At 39.0% G+C, this 11691-nt stretch overlaps 1 protein-coding gene across 3 annotated transcripts in view; it reads left to right on the top strand.

The window, feature by feature from the left end:
• Nucleotides 1-10973, top strand: part of elmo3 (engulfment and cell motility 3) — a 34446-nt gene extending 23473 nt beyond the window's left edge. For 2 of the 3 annotated variants that reach the window (XM_017724360.2, XM_037540808.1), the window contains 6 exons: nucleotides 6555-6718; nucleotides 6873-6985; nucleotides 7153-7257; nucleotides 8790-8869; nucleotides 9157-9237; nucleotides 10479-10973. In XM_017724360.2, coding sequence (XP_017579849.1) covers nucleotides 6555-6718; nucleotides 6873-6985; nucleotides 7153-7257; nucleotides 8790-8869; nucleotides 9157-9237; nucleotides 10479-10691 — 756 coding nt within the window. In that variant the 3' untranslated portion in view covers nucleotides 10692-10973. Of the gene's footprint in view, nucleotides 1-3259; nucleotides 3367-6554; nucleotides 6719-6872; nucleotides 6986-7152; nucleotides 7258-8789; nucleotides 8870-9156; nucleotides 9238-10478 lie in introns of those variants that run through there. The other variant, XM_037540809.1, reaches the window with a different exon arrangement.
• Nucleotides 10974-11691: the final 718 nt, after the last annotated feature.

Below are 11691 nucleotides of genomic sequence, written 5' to 3'. Positions count from 1 at the left end.
TCAGAGCTTAAGTTACGCAGTTAAAATTACTGTGAATTCTGTGTTTTTAAATCATTCATTGTGTGAAATGACCAACCAGCTGCAGTATTGATTTATGGTCATGAACAGCACTACAATGGGATATTGATTGGATCATCTGGACAAGTACTACAGCTGAGAAATATTTTGTCTGGCCTGCTATTCAAATACAGCTAAACATTCAAAGGAACAGGTTGTGCATGTGAAGTCCTTTTGTAAGTCTGTGAATATTCATATGTCCTTCTTTTAAAGTGTGGTAGAGGATCCTCCCACTGGACAAACGCCCCACAACATGCTTCTTTCTCACAAAGCGTTTTTGGGTCATAAACAGACGGCCTTTTGACCCTTTGGGGTGGTATGAGTGTCCAGCCTTTTGTTTGTGGCGACAATTTTCTCCCACAATCCTCGTGGCCAGGGGCAGTGAGCCCCATCTTTTTATGAAGGTATTAGAGCAACAATAGCAATTCCACGCTGTAGCACAACTACACACAGAGAGAAATCTGCTCCCTAACACAATCACTTACTAACATCAGCACTAAATTACACTCCACAACAACAGAGCTCACAGAGAGAGAGAGAGACAGACGAGAGAGAGAGAGAGAGAGACAGACGACAGAGAGAGAGAGAGAGAGAGAGAGAGACAGACGACAGAGAGAGAGAGAGAGAGAGACAGACGACAGAGAGAGAGAGAGAGAGACAGACGACAGAGAGAGAGAGAGAGAGACAGACGACCGAGAGAGAGAGAGACAGACGACCGAGAGAGAGAGAGAGAGAGACAGACGACAGAGAGAGAGAGAGACAGACGACAGAGAGAGAGAGAGACAGACGACAGAGAGAGAGAGAGACAGACGACAGAGAGAGAGAGAGAGACAGACGACAGAGAGAGAGAGAGACAGACGACAGAGAGACAGACGACAGAGAGACAGACGACAGAGAGACAGAGGAGAAAATGAAGAGAAATTAACTTTCCAGTCTAATGTAAAGCTAGGTGCCATCTATAAAATTCAATATTGCTATTTTCCAAATATCAGTTTCACAGTATCAGATTTCATTTATCTTGGCATTAATAACATTAGTGAGCTCATGATTCATTTATAGGTGTTGAGGTCTGTTCTGCTACTCCTGCAATTGCACCGTATTGTAAACTTCTTTCAAAACACCCTGAGGCAGCCAGAAAGTGATATACATTGGAGTTGAAGATGAGACTGTGCTACTTTTTGTCTTCTCTGATGCCAGTACCAACACTGCAACCAACTACAAAGCTTTAAAATGAGCACTTGACTTAAGATGAACCAATGTCCTCATTGGAAAGTCTGTCTGCTTGACAGCCACCTTGGCAGCGCCCCTGGCCAGTTATTCCAGTAATGCATTCCAGTCAGACTCTGATCTATTTGAATAGGTCGAGACCTATAAATTCAAAACGGAATGTCACATTAAAGTGTTACTGATGAAATCTGCCTTTGTACACTCGTTCTTAAAGGATTCTTTAGAAAAGAAAAGTGGTTCTATATAGAACCAGGAAAACTAAAAGAGCCGTCTGCATGATTAAAGGGTTCTTTACATTGTGAAAGTGTTCTTCAGGTTGAAGTAGAATGTGCTGTAGATGGTCCTATATAGAATCTTTTTGAGTTCTATATAGCACCAAAAAGGGTTATTTTATTGTTACAGGCTTAACATTATAACAGTAGAAGAACCCTTTTTGGTGCTTTATAGAACATTTTTCAAAAAGGTTCTATATAAAACCATATATAAAACACTCCATCGATCTGAAGAACTGTCTCACGATGCAAAGAACCTTTTTAATGATGTGGATGGTTAAATGTGAGTGTTAATGTAGAATATAGAACCACTTTCTATACTAAGAACCCTTGAAGAACCATCTTTAAGTGTGTAGCGTTTGGCTCGAAAGACAGTTTTTTCATCTTGTTCTGGCTGCTGTGCAGGCGTACGCAATGGGGCGGCTTTTTCTGCTTGCAGCTTTGCTAACTTTTTAGATAGGTACAACTTTCTTCTAAATATCTTGAACGTTCTGAGTTTTCCTTTTCATTTTTCAACCAGTGAACTGTCTCCTCCTCCTTTATAATGTCTCTGGGTTAGTTTGTAAAAGTAGGCTATCCTGTTTAAACTACTTAAAACCTTCTACCAGCCATATTTTTATACTGGGGCCAAACATGATCTTGTAACGAAAAACTCTTTTTAAACTTTTAATACTGGATTGCAGTGCAAAACAAAGCTATGCCTCCTCTAAATCAAATTTCTCTACTTTATTCTCTTTTAACACTTTTTATGATTGATAACACAAAAACAGAAGCTAGCTAGGAAAACGCTGTCATTAGCTAACAGAACTGTCTTTCCCTTACAAAAGGAGATGACTATTTTTACTGTATGTGTTCTTTGCACACTCGCCACACATCCACTTGCTTTATTGGGAAACTTTTCGGCTGTGCTAACTTACATGACATCCATGGGCTAACAAAACTGTTGTCCATTGAACAGCATGGATGAGCACACTGTCGCCCCATACTTTGAGCTCTGGCATCATGAAGTGTTGGATTGGTATAGAAAATTAGGTTGTCCCCAGACGTTCATGTTACAAGGTCGCCATCAACACTGTGTGACACATCACATGAGACAAGTGCTATTTTAGGCTAGATTTGTACAGGATTGGATCAGATTCATTCTTTTTTTCCTTTGACATACGATCCAGTACGTTTTTGTTATCTAGCAGTATCACTACAGCTTAATGTCTGTAGTCCATTGCACCAGTGCTGGTATAGATGATGTGTTGTTCAGCATTTAAGAAACATTGCTCAGCTATTGCTTTAGGCTTTAGGGCTGTATTCCCTCCTTGCAGTAGCCCGATGTGCGTAGATGTTGCTAAAACACTCTGTCCGCTCTCAGTATATAAGCTCATCGCGCTGGCTAACACTCCTGTTTCTGCACACCTCCATGCCTCACCCTTTCTTTTTTACTCCTCACTGTTTTTCTCATTTTGTCGTATTCATCGCTCACTCTTTTTCTCCAAGAACTGCCTGACTGTGCTTTTTCTCTCCACTGTTAATCGCTTCTGGCAGCGAGTTTCTGCCAGCTGGTTTCCTGGGGCCCATGGTGTGTGTGTGTGTGTGTGTGTGTGTGTGTGTGTGTGTGTGTGTGTGTGTGTGTGTGTGTGTGTGTGTGTGTGTGTGTAATGACTCTTCTGAGGGCGGGTTTTTCAGAGAGATGCGCCATGTGTATTTGGGAGTGTGTATCTGTGTCTGTGCGTTGGAGGGAGGGACTGTATGCAAACACACACTCAGTCACTGCTAGTTGAGGTTCCGGAGAGGCAGCTTTAACTGAACCATGGCGGAGGTAGGTTTACATACTGAATATACCATCAATACCCAGACAGGAAAGAATTTGAGACAGAAGTGGAAGGAAAGATTAGATGACAGAGGAGAAGGGGAGAGAGAGGGAGAGGAGGTGTGGTAGCTCTGTTTGTTGATCAGCTGTGTGCAGCTGAGGGTCCAGCACTCATTTGTGCCCTTGCTGTATAATCAGCTCCACTCTAACTGCTGTGTGTTGGGGAACTTCATTATTTACTGCATCCCTGCAGAGAGCAGCTATAGATTTATTATTCAGCTGCATGATTGTTTAACATGTGGATGTATTAAAGGTGAATTCTACTGGTGATTTTTTTTTTTTTTTCATTTCTTTGAATTTCTGCATAATTCAGTGGTTGCTATGTAAACGAAGTCATTCAGAGAGTCCTGATGTGAAATGGTTAATTGTAGAGAAACTTGTTGATTTGAATGTGTCTGTGACATCAGGCAGCGTAATCATAACTGTAGAATCATTTTCTGCTGAGGTAGGTTTTAGATAGTAAACGTGGGTGTCTGGTTCCTATCCCCACCACTGTAAACAATTCTAACCCAGTAATTTTTTTTTTTTTAGATAAGTTTTTCACACCAGACAAGTCTGAATGATTGTGTTTTTACATCTTAATTATTTAATTATTCAGAAATGTTGACAAATCAATGGAATTTCCCTGTAAATTGTCAGTAAGTGTCTGTTATCAGAATGCAATTTTAGACCTCCTGTGTCTCTTATGTCATATTATTGTTGAAGGCTTTTACCTATTAGAGAGGTTGTGGGATGTTTAGTTAAAATCTCTCAGTTCGCTGTTTTTCGTTTTACCTCGTTCACTTTTGTAATGGTATTTTAATGTGTCATCTAAAGCCAAAGATCCAGAGAGATTTATTTCATTTATTTGCAGCTGTTGCTGGAAGCTACTACAGCACCTCACCTATTGATACCTGCACAGATGTTCTTGCTCTTGCCAGGGCAGTTAAAACCCTATGTGAATTTTAAGAGGTCTGAATGAAAAACACTGGAATTACCAACTGATTAACATAATTACTGTAAAATATGCTGGATCAAAACGGTTTCCCATTGTAATATGATTTGAAAATGCCAAATACACCAATATAAATGGTTTAAATTTCAAGGTTAAAAAGATTAAAATTACCTAAAAAAAATTACCTTTCCTCTTTTTTCACCTTTTACTTTACAGTTATGTAAGAAAAAAATATCTGGAAAGATTTTATTAGCATAAGAGAGCTGTCTGCTAAGGTTTTGTGTATTTTCAGATTCATGTTCATTCAAGTGTCTTCCTTTTGTATGATGAGCGGTTTTTCTATTGTGAAAAGTACATTTTGAGCATATTGGGCTCGATTGGAACCTGAAAGGTTTGAGTGCTGATGTGTGCGGCCATCACAACAAAGGGATACAATGCGTGGTCTTATTCCCAATTCACAATGTGTGTGTTTATTCCCAAGTGTAGTCCTCTGTATTGACTCAAATATTAACACATTTTTGATCATATTGTTTTCATTAAATCACAACTGGTAACTCTTAAATATGACAAATTATTGCAAGCCAAGATTAACATTTGTGCTAAATAGCATTTTATTAAGATGTTCCCAAACTATTGACAGAAGGCAGTGTAGGTCAGTTACATGAAATATGTAGTAAATATTCTGTAAACTTACCCAAAGTTTGAAAGCTTAATAAGTTGAAAGTGCCACTTTAGTGGGTCAATGAGACACTCGCTCATTTAGCATTCCCATGGTCATGGTAATAGGCTGAGAGAGACAGTGAGTGAGTCGAGGGCTTGTGGTGAAGGCAGCTGAAGGGAGTGAATTGTGGTGATTTCGGCAGGGGTCAGTTCTCTTTAACGGCTGAGCTGGCCGCTCATTGTGCTCCTGTCTGTGGCACAGCTGGGGATTCAGCTCTGGACAGAGAGCGAAAACTCCATTGTGTTTTCTGTCCCTTCCTCCTTTCATTTCCTCCTCTCTGTCTTTCTCTCGGCTCGCCCTCTCCCTCCCTCGCTCCTGACCTTTTATTTGGGTTGCCTGAGGTTTGAATGTGTCTTGTGTCCATCAGGTCAGACATAACTGTCACATCACATACAGACACACATGCATGAGATGGCACACAGCGCAATTACTCACTCATTTAATTAATATTACTTTAGCTGTGTGATGGACAGAAGTGACACAAACTGTAGAACAAAATCTCCCAAATGACCATGTCGCATATTATGAAAATGGCTACATGTTGTCTTTAGAAACTGCTGAACGAACAACACACATTAACAAGGAATTCCACCAATTTTATGAGATTTCTGCATGATTCAGTCATTGAGATGCCATTCAGAGTGGTTTGATGTGAAGACTTACTGAATCAGATTTCTTTACAGTAGTGGTTATAGGAACCAGGTGTCATAATGTTTACATGTAGCCATTTTATTTATAATAAAATTATATCCAAAACCACAAGTGAACTCACATGATTTCTGAGTTTTATGTTAAATTAATAAAGATAAAAGAGTTGGAAATCTGAAAATGTATGTTTTCTTAGGGGATTATTTTGTCTAACAACACCCTACCTCTCTGCCACAAATTGACTTCAGGCAGCATATTTATAACCTTTTCATGTAAAAAACCTTGTGTGAGGGAGCTTTAGAGGCATTAAACGCTTCAGACGTCTGGTTCCCATCACCACCACTGTGAACAGTTTGACTCCCATCAAACCTCTCTGAAGACTTTGTTTACATTTGAATGATTTAATTATGAACATTAAAGTTGAAACTGACCTTTCAGTGGGTCAGTGGGATACTCGCTCATTTAAGCATTCCCATGGTCTTGGATTAATTCTGACTCAGTCAGTTTCTCTAGAACAGAACACTTCACACCAAACCGCTCTGAATGATTTTGTTTACATCTTAACTGTTAATTTATGCTGAAATGCGTAAAAAGCTGTAGGATTTTTCTTTAACTGGGTGTATAAATCTCTGACCTTGCAGAGCTTCATTTTGATTAGTATTCTTTAGGAAATTTTTTATTTTCTTAAATTTTACGTTGGGCAAAAAATAATCACATACTTTATTGAATATGTTTGTTGTTGATTCTAACATTCCAAAATCTAGACAGTGAATTTCCACCTTTTAGATTGATGCATGTTTGCACTTAACTGATGTTAATGTGTGTGTTACACAGGTTATGCAGGTGGTTCGGGAGCAGATCACCAGGACCCTGTCCAGTAAGCCCACCTCACTGGAGCTCTTTAAGAACAAGGTGAATGCTCTGAACTACAGTGAGATCCTGAAGCTGCGGCAGACTGAGAGACTGCATCAGGAGGAGACCCTGGCCCCACCTGTGCTGTGAGTGATACACCATCACTATGTCAAAAATATAAGAGCTAAAATAATTTTTTGAAGCTGTTGTGCTGTGAACGTTTTGCTGTTCCTGGCTTTTGGGGAGCAAATGTATCATTGCAGCTGTATCACTGCTGTATGTGTGTGTGTGTGTGCATAGTGAGCTGAAAGAGCGTCTGAAGCCGGAGTTGTTGGAGCTGATCAGACAGCAGAGGCTGAACCGGCTGTGTCATGGCACGCTGTTCCGCAAGATCAGCAGTCGCCGGAGACAAGGTGAGGAACTTTCCACTCTCAGAGCAGCAGTGATGATTTAGGATCAGCGCCTCTACCTTGAGCTAATGTTGGCTGTTGCTGGTAACTGTACACATTTGAGTCTGTCATTAAAGATTAAGAACATTTAGTTTGGGTGAATTAAACATGCAGATTATTGGCTATTTCAGATAAGCTGTGGTACTGCCGGCTCTCTCCTAATCACAAAGTCCTGCACTATGGAGATGTGGAGGAGGAGACCGAGACACCCTCCATTGAGAGTCTGCAGGACAAAAGTGAGTGGAACCACACCCTGTTCAAGCGCACTTGAGTACATGATCATACATGATCGGGAAGAACCTGCAGTGTATGTAGTGTTTACAGCCTGACAGTAATAATTAAAGTGATTTTAATCCAGTATGAATCTATAGTGTGTAGTGTTTAGTCTTAGACTAATAATTAGTGATTTTAATCCAGTATGAATCTACAGTGTGTAGTGTTTAGTCTTACACTAATAATTATAGTGATTTTAATTCAGAATGAATCTACAGTATGTAGTGTTTACAGTCTTAGACTAATAATTAGTGATTTTAATCCAGTATGAATCTACAGTGTGTAGTGTTTATTCTTACACTAATAATTAGTGATTTTAATCCAGTATGAATCTACAGTGTGTAGTGTTTATTCTTACACTAATAATTATAGTGATTTTAATCCAGTATGAATCTACAGTGTGTAGTGTTTACAGTCTTGGACTAATAATTAGTGATTTTAATCCAGTATGAATCTGTAGTGTGTGTAGTGTTTACGGTCTTACTTAATAATTGTAGTGATTTTTTTTTTTTTTTTAAACTGCTGAACGAACAACACACATTAACAAGGAATTCCATTGAGATGCCATTCAGAGTGGTTTGATATGAAGACTTACTGAATCAGATTTCTTTACAGTAGTGGTTATAGGAACCAGGTGTCATAATGTTTACATGTAGCCATTTTATTTATAATAAAATAATATCCAAAACCACAAGTGAACTCGCACATGATTTCTGAGTTTTATGTTAAATTAATAATGATAAAAGAGTTGGAAATCTGAAAATGTATGTTTTCTTTGGGGATTATTTTGTCTAACAACACCCTACCTCTCTGCCACAAATTGACTTCAGGCAGCATATTTATAACCTTTTCATGTAAAAACCTTGTGTGAGGGAGCTTTAGAGGCATTAAACGCTTCAGACGTCTGGTTCCCATCACCACCACTGTGAACAGTTTGACTCCCATCAAACCTCTCTGAAGACTTTGTTTACATTTGAATGATTTAATTATGAACATTAAAGTTGAAACTGACCTTTCAGTGGGTCAGTGGGATACTCGCTCATTTAAGCATTCCCATGGTCTTGGATTAATTCTGACTCAGTCAGTTTCTCTAGAACAGAACATTTCACACCAAACCGCTCTGAATGATTTTGTTTACATCTTAACTGTTAATTTATGCTGAAATGCGTAAAAAGCTGTAGGATTTTTCTTTAACTGGGTGTATAAATCTGTAGATTTTTTTTAATCCATTATGAACCTATAGTGTGTGTGTAGTGTTTACAGTCCTACTGTAATAATTATAGTGATTTTAATCCAGTATGAATCTGTAGCACTTGTAGGCACTTGGCCTAAGGGCCTTACCTAAAGGCTCAGTGGCAGAATGTTCACTTGTGAAAGGTCAGTTCTTTAAGTTAAGGACTACAGTTAACCTACAGTAGATGCAGTCCTGTGCTTAAAGAAGGACAGATGTAAGAGCCATTACTCTTTAGCTGAGATGTCGTGTGTCTTCCAACAGTCCCTGTGGCAGATATCAAAGCGCTGCTGACTGGAAAGGACTGTCCTCACATGAAAGAAAACAAAGGCAAACAAACCAAGGTTAGTCCCAGTTTTCTACATATTTTTCTTTCAGCAGCATTCTTTCAGAGCAGGCTTTTGCTTTGTTAAACAATACAGAGTTACTATCCTTCGTCATGCTGTGTTTTTATCAAATAGCTTGAGACCTGCATTAGCCAACTATCTCCTCTGTAAGAAAAACAAATACTTAAATGTGAAAACCAGAAATATGGCTTTCACAACTACTCCAGAGAGTGAAAACACCAGAGTGAATACAACATAAGCACTCAGAGCCCCTTGATTATGCTGCTGATGTTTTTGTTCTGCAGGAGATGCTGGACCTGGCATTCAGCATTACGTACGATGTTGAGGAGTACAGCTTGAATTTCATCGCCTCCTCCAGAACAGATGTAAGTGAGACTCCATCATTCCATTAGTCCATTTTTCAGCACTCCCTTATGACCGTGTTCAGACGGTGTCTATGATGAGGTGCATATTGTGCACTAAAGGGGGGAAAAGGGAAATATTTCATCATCATTATCATCATAATTTTTGTGTATATAGTGCTTTTCCCATGCTCAAGGACACTTTACAAGAAATGGAGATCACAGAACGCATTGCTAATACAGAAAGTGATGCAACATGTGTGTTTACTTATAAAATATATTCATATTTATTTTGTTTGATAAAATACCCTGATGGTCAATAAATAATCTATTATTAATAAATGTACTAATGATAGTAAGATTTGTCACTATCAGAATTGCCACTGAGCTGTGAGTGTGATTCCTACATGTGGTTTAATCTAAAACATTTCCAGCATCATGATTACAAGTAATCAGATCCAAAATGATACGCATCTGTAGAGAACCACTTAGTGTAGATGTTACCAATACAGCAAGCATCACAAGGGCGAGTCAGAGTGAGACAAGTTTTCAGCTGGCGCGCTTTTATTTCACATGTATTAAGAAAGCAGTGAGAGGAAGAAGTCATGTTCTGAGAAGCATAAGACTAATTTGCTGCTACTGACATTTCCACTGAAGGTTTGTTCTGAGGAGTTTTGTCTGAGCTTATGCCTCACTTGACTGAGAAAGTAGCACATAGAGATCTTTTTTTGATGGGTTGAGAGACATGAGCGTTATTTTGCAATTGGTCAAATCTTCCACCTAATTAGCAGTAGGCTGTGGTTGCTTAGCAACATGGTGGCTAAAGATTATTCCATGAATAGTGTTAAATATTAGTAAATTGCATGTTTTGTTAACTCTCTAAGTAGAACTGTTAACACATCCTCTCCAGAGAAAGCACAATTTATTAACTAACACTTTATTTTTGTGCCTGATTTCTGTTATTTGCGTTGTGTACACTTATTCTTCCCCAAAATGTAAAATTCATAATATTATATAATAAAAATGGTATTTTTGCATTAATATGTGTAGACGTGTGTTCTCTGTAGAGGATGTGTTGGCTTATTTTCACTTAGAAAATCTGTAAAACATATCATTCGAACAGGGACAGAAGTTTTTGCATGTGACCCTAGTACTAGAGCACTAGATATACTAGAGACTCTATATCTCTAGGATTAACTCTTTTTTTTTTCTCTCTCTCGCTCTCGCTCTCGCTCTCGCGCTCTCTCTCGCTCTCGCTCTCTCAGTTCTGCTTGTGGACGGATGGGCTGAATGTTTTGCTGGGCAAAGAGATGAGCAGTGAGGCGATGCGCAGCGAACTGGAAATCCTTCTCTCCATGGAGATTAAGCTCCGCCTCCTGGACCTCGAGAACGTCCCCATCCCTGACACAGCCCCACCTATCCCCAAACCCCCTAGTAACTTCAACTTCTGCTACGACTTTAGCCAGGCGGAGCAGTAACTTCGGGCACTGACCATGTTTCAGCTCTTCTGAAGTGAGCGGATACCCCGTTAGCACAGACGGATGTGCTGGTAGCAGACACACTACGGCCTTAAGATCAGGAGATTTGTGAAAAAAGCAGGCTGTGAGTAAGAGGGGCAGTGTTTTACTGCTGTTTTGTATGACGTTGTGCCCTCACACACACAAATCACTAAATCCTCACTGAAACTTTTTCCATAGAGTGACACACCCCAGTGTGGTGATGTGGTTGCCTTTCTTGAAGCTGAATGTAAAGGTGTTGTTGTGGTGTTTTTTTTTTTTTTTTTTTTTTTTTTTTTTTTTTTTTTTTTTGGAGAATCAGTAGGTTTCTATCATTAAGGTCTGACAAAGCACATCTACACTTTTTAAATCACTTTTTTACATGGTACTTACTGCTCCTAGTTTGGCTCCACATTGATCTTTCTTTGCTTTTGTCTTCTTAACCAATTTATCCTTAAATGAAACTGGCACGCTTCAGTGGTACTCTACATGAGAATTTCCTACGAATAATGAATACTTCAAGATGGTAGTAAATATGCAGTGTTTTACATCAATAAGTGAAGGCTTCTAATATTGACATCTACGTAATACAGCAGTTAGATTCATTTTAATGAATGTTGCTATAGTAGGAACCTCACTGCATGTTTCATACTGTTATGACAAAATAACACATCATGTAGTCATGTGACTAGCAGTGAGCCAATCATATAAGACTGTGTCTTGAACAAGCCTGAGCAGCTACTGGAGAGTGAATCTAACAGCTGTATATGTAACATCAAGGGGCATTTTTTCTTGTTTACTTCAAAATGGTAGATTAACTAAAAGATTGGTGCACAAGAATTAGCTAATTATGCGGTACCTGGATTCGCCTGAACCTAGATAATAATACAGCTTTGTTAATCACTTAAAGAACTTTGACGCAAGATTTCCTTTAAATAAGTTTGAATGTTGATTTTTGAACAATTTGCATTAATTATAGACC

The sequence above is a fragment of the Pygocentrus nattereri genome, chromosome 8 (assembly GCF_015220715.1).
Source record: "Pygocentrus nattereri isolate fPygNat1 chromosome 8, fPygNat1.pri, whole genome shotgun sequence".
In the NCBI taxonomy this organism is placed as follows: Eukaryota; Metazoa; Chordata; class Actinopteri; order Characiformes; family Serrasalmidae; genus Pygocentrus; species Pygocentrus nattereri.
This window is presented reverse-complemented; position numbering and strand designations above follow the sequence as displayed.